Raw genomic sequence first — 13,979 nt, 5'->3', positions numbered from 1 at the left:
TAAAACTCGTACGAAAAATATGTTGGTAGTCAATATCATACGACATATCATATAAAAAATCATATGAGATATATTATAGTGTAAAGGTACCTTTAGATGTCTTATCACGTGCCACTTTTCAAATTTAAGCGGGATCTTGTTTAGTTTTGGAGGGAATAGCTTAGACTATGAAATAAAGCATTCGGGTGGCCATTTTTAAACGTTACCGAGATTAGTTTATTTCCGTGTTCTTGTAGTGTGAAGTTAGCGTAGAAGCTGGGGGTTAAGTACACTACATTCTACTTGAAAGACATTCTACAATCTTTTAGAACAGCTAGAGCGTTTAATGAGAGACATCTCGGGAGAAATGTAAGCCATGCTTATGTTCAAGATTTGGTCGCTAATTTCGAAGAAACGGGATCTGTTATCAATAAAAAAAAGAAAGCAACCAAGATTGCTTAATGAAGCAGCTCAGGTTGAAGTTCTTGGGCAATTTGCCATAAATCCCTCAATGTCAACTCGTCGAGCAGCTGAATAAGAGACAGGACTATCCCATGAATCAGTTTGGCAGATATTGAAACTTCACCACTTTCATCCTTATAAGATGAAGATACTTCAAGAACTTGGGGATGATGATCCAGATAGACTAATTGAGTTTTGTGAAACAATGATCAACAAAATTATAGCTGAGCCACAACTAGTAAGAAACATTTGTTTTAGTGATAAATCTACTTTCTATTTGAACGGCAATGTTAATTCCGTTCCAGTCTGAACTTCGCCCTATTGAGTCACCCATTATGTAATGTAATGTTTAAATATCTGTTCTTTGTATGGTGTGTGCTCAATAAATGTCATTATTATTATAAACAAAACGTTACTGGAGTGACAAAAATCCGCATATCTTTAGGGAAGGACATAGTCAGTGTCCAGAAAAAATTAATGTTTGGGCTGGTATTTTGGGGGATGCCATTATTGGACCGATATTCATAGAAGGAAGTTTAAATGGTGACATTTATATAGCGAACTGTTGGATAATACCATATACAACCACTGATTGTTGAAGAGTTGGAAAATCAGAAAGACAATATACAAGGCAATTTATTTCTAAATGAAAATTTGTTGCATTTTCAACTAGATGGAGCACCTCCACATTATGCCCTTCCAGTTCGACAATGGTTGAACGAACAATATCCCAACCAATGGATTGAAAGAACAGGTCCAATCGAATGGCCTCCAAGATAGATCTTACTTCTCCTGATTTCTTTCTGTGGGATCACCTAAAATCGATGGTGTAATTATAAAACTCAACCAGTTTCAATTGCAGAACTACGGGAAAGAATTATTCAAGAATGTCGTACTATATCTAAAGAGACCTTCAATAATGTTCGTAAAAAAACTCGTTTGAAAACAGACTTTATTTTTGTTTGGCTAATAATGGCAACCGTTTTCAACATTTAGTTTTTGTTGTTAATTATTAAATTTTTGTTAAATTGTCTTAATGAATATTGACTTTATTGGTACACTGGAAAGCATTTTTCAGTAGCTTTCCAATGATGTGTCACAAGTATGGGGTTGCCATTTAGGATTTTTGAGAGGGGGGTGGGGGTTGTCACTCATAATGTCATTCTGGTCCCCCCTCAATACCCCCGAAATGGTTGAGCGTGATTTTCAATGTCTTCTTTAGTTGCGAAAATATGGCAGACTGCAAGTTTTAAAATTGACACCCTGTATACTACTGGATTCACTTAAAACAAAGAGTGTTGTATACTTTTTGCTTAAAATGTATAATCCAAAAAAAAGAGATAGAAGTATATTTGTACCAAATCATTAGACACTTTGGACAAGCACTGTGTAAACGTGTGCGTATTACGTAAACGTTACTTTGTCACGGATACGTATGCTGTGAGTTAAGGTTGCTTTAGTTAGGACTGTGTTTTTCTAAGGTAGCGTATCTGACGTTTAGAATATTTTTCAAATACACCGACTCTCATAACCCAACTGTAAAGCTATGTTGCGTACGTCGGTTTATCCTCAAGGCTACACGTATCCGCATGATAATACGTAAAACGGGAGGAGCCTAACGTAATGCGATAAGGATGTCATACGGACACGGATACACAGCTCTGTCCTAAGTGTCTATTTTATGCGCATGCTTATGGTATACACTTCGCGCGAGAATAGTCGGGACTGTTGAAATCGTTACATCTATTTTGGAAGTAATCTCTCATTTCTTTTCGCTGAAAAATTATAGCTATCTCAGGGTTGCACAAATTGGAACACAGGTTGAGTATCCAGTAGACTAAACAATGCCAGTAGTATATAATCAAAGGTTGAAGCTGTGGCGGCCATATTAATGTTAAGAACATGTTAATTATTAATGAACAAAATTGATTCAAAATTTTTATTATAATCCACATACCCAATAATTATAATGATTAAAGAAATGACACGAAATTATCCTAATAAATAAAGGCATAATCGCACTGTCTGAATGAAATAAACCTAGCACAAACATTATTACAATAAGAAGCTAAATTGAAATATTACAAAGTTGCGTAAGTAAGTAGGATATTATACTTATTGTAAATAGATTTTTCCTTTAGATCAAGCTCACTGTGTTATTATATATCGTGATCTAAAAGTAAAATGTTTATTTTTAAGTTTTTATATATTTTGCAATTTTTTTCCATTTTTTTGTGTACTTAATTTATTCGGCTTTAATTTGGGGAGTGCCTTGCTTGGCCTGGTGGGCTTGCAACACGGCGACGGCTTCCTCCACTTTAGTCTTGAGCGCCTCGTTGTGCTCCAACATGTGGAGCAACTCGGAGTTGTCTATTTCAAGCAACATGCCTGTGATTTTACCGGCCAGATCGGGATGCACACGTTGGATCAGAGGGAAGAGACGCTCCCCGAGCATCTGCTTCTGCTCCTGCGGAGGAGCGGTCGCCAGCATGGTGGAGGTTAAAGGCTCTTGACCTTGGATGTGTACGGCTTGTTGTATCGGGGGTGCAGCAAGCGCGGAGGCGGGGTTACGCATGTTGCTGCTGTACTTGAAGCTTTGCTGACGGTTGCCTGCGGCGACGACGGTTGTCGTGGCGACTGGGCGTCTTTGAATGTTAGCCGGCTGTTGGCCGGTGATGGGGCGGACACCGACGTTGTTGCGCATTGCGTTAGCCGGGTTCGGTGCGCGGTTTGCCGGGCGATAAGTATTTTGCATGGATGCTTGATAGGAAGCAGGGCCGCTTTGTTGCGTTTGGCCGGTCCAGCGTGGTGTTGTTGGGATTCTCGGTATTTGCGAGGCATAAAAACGTTGCGGCTGAGGCAGGGTAGGCACGAAGTAGCCGCCCGCATTACCCGGTTGAATGTATTGGCTCATTTGATGTTGGATACTGCGCATGTTGTTCATGCGTTGCATGTACTGCGAGGTCAAATGGGCCTTACGGTCCTCTTTACGTTGGGCTAATGCCACATACAAAGGTTTGGTGCCCACAATGCGACCGTTCATTTCGGTAACGGCCTTTGTGGCCTCTTCGGGCGATGAAAAGCAGACGAACCCAAAGCCTTTGCTACGGCCTTCCTCCAACATCACTTTCGCAGAGGTGATGGTACCGAACGGCGCAAACTCTTTACGGAGACATTCGTCATCCACGGTATCGTCAAGATTCTTGATGTACAAATTGACACCTTGAAATCGGTTGATACGTTCCAAGCGCAACTGCTCGAAGCGCTTACGTAACTCCTGCTGGCGCTCCGCTTTCTTTTGGGCACGTCCCACGTACAAAGGCTTATTCTCAATCAATTCCTTACCTGCAATAAGACAAAAGTTAATGAGTTTACCCTCGAAATATCATTAACCACCCCCGAAAATTTGATCATGACATTATGTGCCGTCTTCAAGATATGACAAGGGGGGGGGTTGACTATTTCAAACCTTTGGACGGTATTTTGGTTGATTATTTATCCTTGAAATATCATTAACCATCCTCGAAAATTTTATCGTGATAGTATGTGCCGCCTTCGAGGTATGACAGGGCGGGGGGAGGGGGACGTATTTCAACCCTTTGGACGGTAGTGCACCTGGGTATTGTGGTTGATTATTTATCCTCGAAATATCATTAACCACCCCCGAACATTTGATCATGACAGTATGTGCCGTCTTCGAGATATGACAGGGGGGGGGGGCTATTTCAACCCTTTGGACGGTAGTGCACCTGGGTATTTTGGTTGATTGTTTATCCTCGAAATATCATTAACCATCCCCGAAAATTTGATCATGACAGTATGTGCCGTCTTCGGGATATGACAAGGGGAGGGGGGGTGACTATTTCAACCCTTTGGACGATAGTGGCACCTGAGTATTTTGGTTGATTATTTATCCTCGAAATATCATTAACCACCCCCGAAAATTTGATCATGACTGTATGTGCCGTCTTCGAGATATGACAGGGGGGGGGGGGGGATCATGAGATATGTGACGATAGTGGCACCTGAGTATTTTGGTTGATTATTTATCCTCGAAATATCATTAACCACCCCCGAAAATTTGATCATGACTGTATGTGCCGTCTTCGAGATATGACAGGGGGGGGGGAGTATTTCAAACCTTTGGACGGAAGTGTACCTGGGTATTTTAGTTGATTATTTACCCTCGAATTATCATTAACCATCCACGAAAATTTGTCATGACAGTATGTGCCGTCTTCGAGATATGACAGGGGGGGGGGGGGGGGGTGAGTATTTCAAACCTTTGGACGGAAGTGTACCTGGGTATTTTAGTTGATTATTTACCCTCGAATTATCATTAACCATCCACGAAAATTTGATCATGACAGTATGTGCCATCTTCGAGATATGGCAAGAGGAGGGTGACTATTTCAAACCTTTGGACGGTAGTGCACCTGGGTATTTTGGTTGATTATTTATCCTCGAAATATAATTAACCACCCCCACAAATTTGATCATGACCTTATGTGCCGTCTTCGAGATATGACAGGGGGGGGGGGGGTGAGTATTTCAAACCTTTGGACGGAAGTGTACCTGGGTATTTTGGTTGATTATTTACCCTCGAATTATCATTAACCATTCATGAAAATTTTATCATGACAGTATGTGCCATCTTCGAGATATGGCAAGAGGGAGGTGACTATTTCAAACCTTTGGACGGTAGTGCGCCGGTATTTTGGTTGATTATTTATCCTCGAATGATCATTAACCATCCACGAAAATTTGATCGTGATAGTAATTGCCGTTTTCGAAATATGATGACGAAGGTTTTCTATTTAATTGTAAGTAGAAATGTTTCAGTCAATGTTTCAGTATTTAGTGAAGGATGAATAAAACCAAAAAAATTTGCTTCGGGTATATTCGGAAATTTTGACAGCTGGTATTGGTATTTCACACCGGTCATATTGGGCCCCTGTAATTTTGGCTCCACTTGTGTCTTTCTTAGTTGGAGTCAGAGAGATACCATTACAAGGAATAAAACCTGAAATAAAAGTAAAACAAATACTGATTCAAAAAATTTGTTGAAGTGCTATGGGAGTGTGCTTACTTGATTTTATCTGTTAATTTTTGGATTTTGACATTTTGATGTGGCCAAACAGGATGCTTCAATTTATTTGACACACTGCATATTAAAGGGCAACTAAATGGTGCATTTTAGTTTTGGAACAACCCCATTATTGGGAAAAATGAAAAAAATGGTCGTTTATAGGAATAGTGAACCTCATTTCAGAACATATTGTACAGTAGAACCCCGATTATCCGTGCAATCCGTACAAAAAAGGATTTGTACTATGCTCTTACAATTTTCCTTCAAGCCCCTTGATGTTATGCAACTAATATAGCAATAAAGAATGGACTTTTGCATCAGAATTACCATTTAAAAATATAGGGCCCTCAAACACGCCTTGCTAGCGACATGACATAGTAAGCTTGGGGGCACTGTACTTTGAGCAGAGATAAACCACCCCCTGTCTGCTAGTTAACGTCTTAATTAGAATGCGAATCAACAAATTAGACAAAGAATATCTAACCAAACATAATTACAAAGAATGATTAAAAGCTGGTTTTACAAAGGATGATTAATAATAATCGACAAATGACTTATCTTATAATCCCAGGTGGCTTAGCATGTTTATTGTTTTAAATCATTGATAAAGATGAATCATTGTTTGTGAAACCAGGCATTAGTCATTCACTGTAATTCCCATACTTTTATAGCATTTGTTTAATTCCAAGCATCAACAATTCCTACCGTTCAATTGCTCAACGGCGGCTTCTGCTGCTTCCGGATTGTCGAACGCGACAAAACCAAATCCGCGTGATTTACCATCCTCTTTAGTCATAATCTTCAAGCTCGTGATCGAGCCAATCTTGTCAAACAACCCCTTCAGTTGCTCCTCGTTCATATCTTCGCCAAAGTTTTTAATGTAGACATTCGTGAACAGCTTGGCCTTCTCCCCCAATTCCTTTTCGCGCTCCTTACGTGGAATGAAACGGCCAACGTACACTTTCTTACCGTTAAGTAACATACCGTTAACTTTCTCGATCGACTTAAGAGCCGTCTCCTCGGTCTCAAAGTGGACAAATCCGTATCCCTTACTAACGCTGTTCTCATCTTGCGCCACTTTGCAGCTCAGAATGTTACCGAAAGCGGAAAACGTGTCGTACATCGCCTTATTATCGATGCTCTTATCGAGATTTTTAATAAACACGTTACCGACTCCGGACTTGCGTAAACTAGGATCGCGCTGAGACCACATGATACGGATCGGCTGTCCCTTCATCAAATCGAAATTCATGGTGTCGAGGGCGCGTTCCGCATCGGCCGGTTGTTGGAAGTTAACGTAGGCGTATCCGAGAGAACGTCTCGTTATCATATCTCTACAAACCCGGATGGAAAGGACAGGTCCGGCGGTCGAGAATTTCTCGAAGAGCATGGCTTCGGTGACATCGGAATGCAAGTCACCCACATAAAGTGAAACCATAGGATAATTAGGAGCTCCCGGATTCATTGTTTTAGAATGTTAGATCAAAGTACACTAAATTTAATCACTAAATTCCGCGAGGAAATCAAATCGTAAAAACATATGGAACAAAATTTTTCGTTTACACTTTATTTTGTTACAAATTTTTGTTGATTTTACGATTTTTTTTTACTTTTTTATTATAATTTTTAGTTTTTTTTTTATTTTTATTAAATTTATTTCACAAAGCTGGGTGAGCAGTGTGACCCAATTAGGAACACCACGTAACCTCACTTAACTCTGCTTCCGTTTCTGGCCTTTATATATGCGTGCACTTCATTAGTCAAATCACGCTCTCGGTTCGGGCGCTAAATTATTAATTCAAATCTAAAATTGCATTTTAATGCAAATCACGTACGAATAAAGTTTCCAAAAAATACGCTTAATTGAATCCTGGTAAAATAATCGAATAATTTCCGTAGTTTTTACTTTTTCCGTAATATTTCACAATACGTACTACCGCAGTATTTCCGCATATTTCTCCTTCCCGTCAATCGCCATTATCGCCACGCCACTTGTAAAATTCCGTTATAAATATTACTTTTTATCAGCTTCTAATCCTACATGAGATCTCTAAGGGCCATGGCAACAAAAAATTCTTACAGTTGGGCATGATTATGCTGTAAAAGGATGAAGAAGTCATTGCCGGTTGAGGGCAATTTAAGGAAATGTTCGTTTTCTTTCAATACAGGGTGTTTCAAAAATATGTAATATCTTAAGACTTTTTCCTAATTTTTTCTTTCGTTTCTTGAACTCGTAGAGTCTCTTTTCGTTCTCGAGTTAGACGGACAGACGCAGGGTCGGACAAAACTATCACAAGCAGATACACTATTGTCTTAACTCTGAGGCATTGAATTTATAACTAAATTCCATGTCCATGTCTGAGGGGGACGCTTCGACGTGTATGGTAACGTCGTTACAGCAGGCCTGACGAGAAGGGGGGGGGGTAAACGGGGGAATTCCCCCTGGGCCCGGATTTTGAAAAGGGGCCCATTGCATGGTTTTTTGGGAATAAAATTTTTACATCCATAAAGCATACCAATTTCACTAAAATAAAATGTTTCATATTATGAGTCCTTGATTAGTAGAATATAAAGTAATGTGGAATAGGTAAGTTTAACCACAAAAAAGGGGCCCGTGCTTAACAACCCCCCGGGCCCCAAGTTTCTCTCTACGGCCCTGCGTTACAGCACGTTGCGCCGATACACTCTTTTTTAAGTAACCGGATGAGAAGCGAATATACAAAAATGTATGCATGTCATCGTAGTCTACATAACCAAGTAGGTACAATAAAAATTGTGCACAACTTTTGTGCAGATAAAGTGCATTTTTTTACACTGAAATATAGCTTAGTAAATGGTTGGGGCTATAAGCATATATCTAAATAAATTTATTTAGATATATGTATAAGGTATAGTAGCATGCTGTATCCATGTTTTCTTTCTTTCTTGTTAAATAGTGATATGTTTCGCCCAGACAGCAATTCATTTTGCTTTTGTGGGTACTTTTCTCCGACAAAAGCGTTATCGAGATATTCTACTAATATACTTATATCCGATCACTATAAGGAATTGAGGAGGAGATTTATGTATGGTAGTATGGTACAAATGAATCCCCCCCCCCCCCCTCCGAACCAAACCCTCTTTTGATAAGAAGCCAGCTGAAAGTATGGTGGTAGTTGGTAGAAAAACAGTTCCTTTTGTTGCATGAAAAATTAAACTAATTTCAACCCCTTCCTTCGTTTCCCGACCTCCTACTCATCTGAGAAAGGAGTCGCGGCAGGAAATTTATAGTTTGTGAGAGCGGGAGAGTTATTTCGGCTAAATTAATGCAATTTCTTGTGTAAAAAAAACGTTAACCATGTGTGTTATAGATCCATCCTTGTCTAGGGGAGTGCTAACCGTCTCTCCTTTCATACAACACAAAAGAGTGCTTCCGTTATTCGGTATATCTACAAACAGTATCTAGAAGACCACATGTGAGAGGTAACTTAACAATTTAGATTTATAAACAATTTAAGTGTGGCACTTGCTTTAAGCTACCTACAGAGATTCATGGTAAATGGGCAACAGTTACAGCTACAACTAAAAAGTAGGAAAACTGAACCACTATTTTCAAAATAAAATTATTTATGTGAATTATATATTTTGTAGTTACCGAAACTATTACATAGAAGCGGCACACTTCGAAAGAAATTTGAGTGCCGGGACGTTTTCATGATGAGTCCGACTATGTAATAGGTAGGCAACACGTCAGGCCCATTATAAAGAAAGGTGGAGAAAAGAACAGATGCCAGAAAGCTGGAGAATGCTCTCATAATTTCCTTGTACAAAAAACACATATATTTACTTGATGCAAAGAGTACCCATTTGTTTGATGTATCGTATTTGTAAGTTAGAAGTAAATCTACTACATTTATCAAGAATATAGTATCCTGGAGGTTATAAAAAAGAGAAGCATGTCATGGTTAAGTTACTTATTACTTAGACTTAGAGAGAATGCCAGACAGTAGGGCATCGAAACTTAATTGCGTGGAAAGTAAAAACAATCAATTCAAAAAAAGAAAGACAGACGAAGAATCTGATAGAGATAGGTGTTGTTACTATATATATAGCTATTACGAAAAAGAAAGCAAAGAACACAAAGGTATAATTCCAAATAATCAACTCACCAGGGCTGTACTTAAACCCAAAATACGTCGATTTCTATGAAAGAGAAGCGGGAGGTATCCATGTTGTGGTGTTTTAATCATTAACGTTTAATTCGATTTCTAGCTGAATTTGACAAATGATAGTATGAAAATATTGCTGCCTAGCACCCCCTCTGAATTATAAGCACCCCCTCGAAAATGTTAAATATAAATAAAGTTCTTCTGAAAGGTCTATTTAGCAATATACAGTTTGTTTAATTAACAAAATCGACATGTTTCGGATTTTTTTGCTAATAGTACAGCTACAAAAGGGTGTCGCTTACTAGAGCGAATTTATTTATTTTTCCTCTCTTGTTCTGGGCTCTCAACAGGATTGCGAATCGCGGTATAAACGAATTAGTACATATGGACCACCCTGTATGCTCAGGGTTCGTTGATGGTCTGTGGCTCTGTTAACTGTATACAGTTTTTACCAGTGGCGTAGACGTGGTACACAATTAACCTCACTTTTTTGTTTATTTTATTTTGGTCATAAATGGAAAATTTGGACTGATATAGCAGCTTAAGAAATGAATAAGTCACTGCGTGATGAAAAAGTGTGTTGTCCAATTAGCGATTTGAATTCTGTTTGGCAATACACAAAAAATCCTCCAAAATGGATAACTCAAATAGTCGATATCAAACCTCGAAGCGACTTTGTTATAAAAAATACATCCTTAACCTGCCATACGGAAAGTAACAGATTTGCACCCGCAACTAGATTTGATCGTCATACTACACCTCGTACTTTAGTCTGCCATGATATGAAAGGGGGCTACATCGAAGACAAGTGAGTTTTAGTATCATCTTCGCATCTAATCACACCAATTATTAGGTTTATTGATCCGCTCAATAAAGGAAACTGCTACACTTTTTACCGTTGGTCGCAGATCGACATATTCATCTACTTCAGCCACCATTTAGTGACCATACCTCCACTCGCTTGGATTAACGCGGCCCACAGTAATGGAGTACAAATTTTAGGCAAGTGGTACCGTCCCGCAATCGATTCTCATTCTTTGTCCTCATAGGTACCTTTATAACCGAATGGGAACCAGGGAAAGCAGTATGCGAGGAAATTTTCGCGAGTCCGAAGTCGTTGAAGAAATTTGTTAATATTTTAGTCGAGATTTGTGTCTTATTTAAACTGGACGGATGGTTACTTAATATCGAAAATGGCCTGGACGATACTGGCCCTTTGAAAACTTTCGTAAAACAACTCACAGAGAAAATGCACATGAAACGTCCTGGCAGTCTGGTGCTTTGGTACGATAGCATTACTGATGAGGGAAAATTAAAGTGGCAAAATGAATTAAATGCAAATAACAGGTGGGTATAATACATTGCTGGCATTGTTGCCACTTGTTGCTTGAAACAAACCTAATCTTTTTATTCTTGTCATTTATCAATACATTTTATGTTCGTCCACCCAAAATTAGAGTGGGGATTTTGACTAGATCTGTCGGGACTGATAGCATCCCATTGATCTGAGGGTTACATCTTCATCAGATTATTTTTTTTATAGTTACTCAAGATAGTGAAAAGACTCATCTTTAAAAATGCCATTATTTCTAGTTTATGGCGATTTAAGGTTACAGTACTTGATTAAGATAGCAGGCTCGTCAGCCATTTTGGAGACCACTGACAATCCAAATTTGTGCACAAAAAAGTGTTTCAGGTGTAAGGTCTTATCTTTACGCATTAATAAACGTTGAAAGAATCAGTGGATTTTCTGTAAATAATAAATAAATAAATGCGGAACATGGAACGTTTTGCAAGCGTCAATTATCAGTGGGCTCCAACATGGCGGACGAGTCAGCTGTGTTATTAGCTATAATCCCAATCCCAATGCCGCCACAAGAATGAGAATCACCGCCAAATTTGAAAATGTCATAGCTTCATTCAATATATTTTTTGTCTCTAAAATTTAAATAACCTTCCCTTCAAGTGGGGTCCGGGTCGCGTTTTGTCCAAGTTAGCGTTAATTGTGGTAGGCGGTTTATGTGAAAATTCATAAAAAAGATTATTTTATGGTGAAAGTGGTGGATTCTGTAAATACAGGAGACACCGTTTAAATGTGGATTTTTTATTTGGTGACTGTTATTTTTGTTGCGCGGTTATTTTGAGCAGTCGGTCCTATTTCTTTAGTTGGAAACTTAGTCGGCACTAATTAAATTAAATATAGCATTTTTGTTATCCAGCTCACTTTCTTCGTCTTTCCTTCCCCAGAATCCCTTTACTATCTATTTACAAACGGCGTGCCCTTTCATATTAAGTAACAAAGGAAACTCGTAACAGTAACCAGTAAAGAGTTTCTTTTAGGTGTTACTTTGATAATTGCGACGGCATTTTCCTCAACTACTCGTGGAATGAAGAGAATCTTGTAAATACGTATCAAGCAGCTGAGCATAGACGCCACGACGTTTACGTTGGAGTCGATGTGTTTGGACGCAATTTCTATGGCGGGGGAAACTTCAACACTTACTTAGTAGGTGAATATTCCCATTCTGATATGAAAGTGGTCCATTTTAGTTTTTTGCAGGCCGTCGAAAAGATTAGAGAACACGATCTTTCAATTGCAATTTTTGCGCAGGGTTGGACTCACGAAACTTTAGATCCTGAGCCGGCGGATACTTTTTTGGAACGCTTTCTAGCTCGGGATAATGCCTTTTGGAAAAGCTTATGGCCGTATCTTTATTCCTATCCTATTAATAGAGTCTTCGAGACATTTTTCTATGTGGGCGTTGATAAGGTAAGGAGGCACAGTTTCACTTTGTCATAATATCACAGCCGTTTAGAATTGGTACAAGCTAAATAAACAGGACGTGCAACTCTCCCAGTGTCTGCAGTCAAGTCTGAATCTGGCAGAAGTCGAGAATGTTTCAACTTTAGACGGTTTGTGTGATTGCCTTCAGTTACATTACCAAGAGCCTTACACGATCTGTTCGATAACGAGTAAAGCTCTCAAAGTGGAAGAAACTTACATTCATCATTTATTCTCATGTGAAATACGAGTATCCTCTTCCGTTATTTTCTACAGTTACATCAAACAGTTTAACGCATCATGCTGTACCGAAAGCGAAAATGATTATCTTGATTTGGTAATTTTAATTCGTAGTCGAGGTGGTTCATTTAAAAAAATTGTGTGCTATTCTGAAAATAAACAAGTTTTAAACAGCAGCTGTACTTCAATGGAAATTAACTCCACCGAAGATGAGCGTGTAGTTAATTTAGTTTCAAATAAGCACAAAGTTCCGTCTGACTGGATTTTGAGGTACTTGTATACCACTCGCTTCTGCCATTAATGCAATATTTCCAGGTGCTATGTTCTCGAGATTAATGATACTGTGATAAGTGAAATTGGTGCAATTATTAGAAATAATTCCTGTGTAGGTCTTTGTGGAATCGGATTTATAGAAGTACCAACCTAGTTGTACAGATAATTTTATTAGGAGTTGTTGCTATCCTTAATTTTTACATTAAACTAAATTTACAAACACTCCTCGTTTGATTGGGTATTCATTTACGAATGGATATGGACTCTTTGTTGCAGAACAACAACACAAATAACCTAAATCCTAAGGGTCAGAGGGCCATCTCGAGGGAATGCTTGGCTGAATAGAGGATCAGCAATTACTGGAGCACCGGGCGCCACTTCGTTGTATTAAGTCGCCTGCACATGTGCAGGGGGCAACGCACCTGTGGACATTTCTTTCCGCCTATATAATAAAAGTTTATTACCCAACAGCCAATGTCAATTACAGAGTAATGTTACATAAGGAATATGTTAAAAGTTAAATAACATAGTTTGTAGGTTTTTTTAATTCGTCGGACGGAAGGGGCGAAATTTCGATTCGTTGAAGCATAAAACCTCCCAAAACCGGTAAGGGCGCACGCCTGGATCCCGGGGGCTCACGTAGAACCAGAGAAGGAGAAGATCCTGAAAAGGATCGAATCCAAAATGCCCTTGTGACAACGAGCAATTGGCGTGCGATGGATAGAAAGGAGGACCCCGAGGGGCAAACAGTCTTGATCCCAAGTGCTGATCATTGACATTGGAATTTATCAAATTGTTTGATGTGTGTATGGACTTGTTTGTAAAGTAACATGTTCGCCGAGAATGAGGCAGTCACGGGGAGCTAAATAACTGTAACCACTTTAGTTACGACACCTTGTAACGAAAGCTTGTTAAATTTTGCAAGTTTTGTGGATTTCAAAATTATATTCGGGTAGAAATGCGTATCGATGATTCAGATTTCTGTGAAGTTGTAATGTTCATTAAA

General features: G+C 39.0%; 2 protein-coding genes, 1 long non-coding RNA gene and 1 other non-coding gene across 5 annotated transcripts; 2 read left to right on the top strand and 2 right to left on the bottom strand.

Moving 5' to 3' along the window:
• Window positions 1-2,607: 2,607 nt before the first annotated feature.
• Window positions 2,608-7,256, bottom strand: LOC116177706 (polyadenylate-binding protein 1-like). Its single transcript, XM_031496757.1, has 2 exons — window positions 6,236-7,256; window positions 2,608-3,786 (listed from the first exon to the last, which is right to left on the bottom strand). Exons 1-2 carry the CDS (start codon window positions 6,993-6,995, stop codon window positions 2,687-2,689), a joined length of 1,860 nt encoding a protein of 619 aa, XP_031352617.1. The 5' UTR covers window positions 6,996-7,256; the 3' UTR covers window positions 2,608-2,686.
• A 1,503-nt stretch (window positions 7,257-8,759) lies between these two features.
• On the top strand, window positions 8,760-9,368 carry LOC116177708. The gene is made up of 3 exons (XR_004146737.1): window positions 8,760-8,992; window positions 9,046-9,098; window positions 9,161-9,368. It is a non-coding gene; the product is annotated as an uncharacterized LOC116177708 (long non-coding RNA).
• On the bottom strand, window positions 8,853-8,930 carry LOC116179882. The gene has a single exon (XR_004147065.1). It is a non-coding gene; the product is annotated as a U6atac minor spliceosomal RNA (small nuclear RNA).
• Window positions 9,369-10,129: 761 nt separating the features above from the next.
• LOC116177707 (cytosolic endo-beta-N-acetylglucosaminidase) lies at window positions 10,130-13,195 on the top strand. Of its 2 annotated transcripts, XM_031496758.1 has the most exons (7): window positions 10,130-10,486; window positions 10,532-10,680; window positions 10,728-11,025; window positions 12,019-12,184; window positions 12,239-12,448; window positions 12,495-12,970; window positions 13,016-13,195. In XM_031496758.1, exons 1-7 carry the CDS (start codon window positions 10,227-10,229, stop codon window positions 13,125-13,127), a joined length of 1,671 nt encoding a protein of 556 aa, XP_031352618.1. In that variant the 5' UTR covers window positions 10,130-10,226; the 3' UTR covers window positions 13,128-13,195. The 2 variants fall into 2 exon arrangements, with proteins under 2 accessions (XP_031352618.1, XP_031352619.1); XM_031496759.1 differs by lacking the exon at window positions 13,016-13,195 and having other exon boundaries at window positions 12,487-12,646.
• Window positions 13,196-13,979: the final 784 nt, after the last annotated feature.

This window comes from Photinus pyralis, unplaced genomic scaffold (assembly GCF_008802855.1).
Source record: "Photinus pyralis isolate 1611_PpyrPB1 unplaced genomic scaffold, Ppyr1.3 Ppyr1.4_LG8, whole genome shotgun sequence".
NCBI classification, from domain to species: Eukaryota; Metazoa; Arthropoda; class Insecta; order Coleoptera; family Lampyridae; genus Photinus; species Photinus pyralis.
The sequence above is the reverse complement of the archived record's forward strand: the minus strand, read 5'-3'. Positions and strand labels throughout refer to the sequence as shown.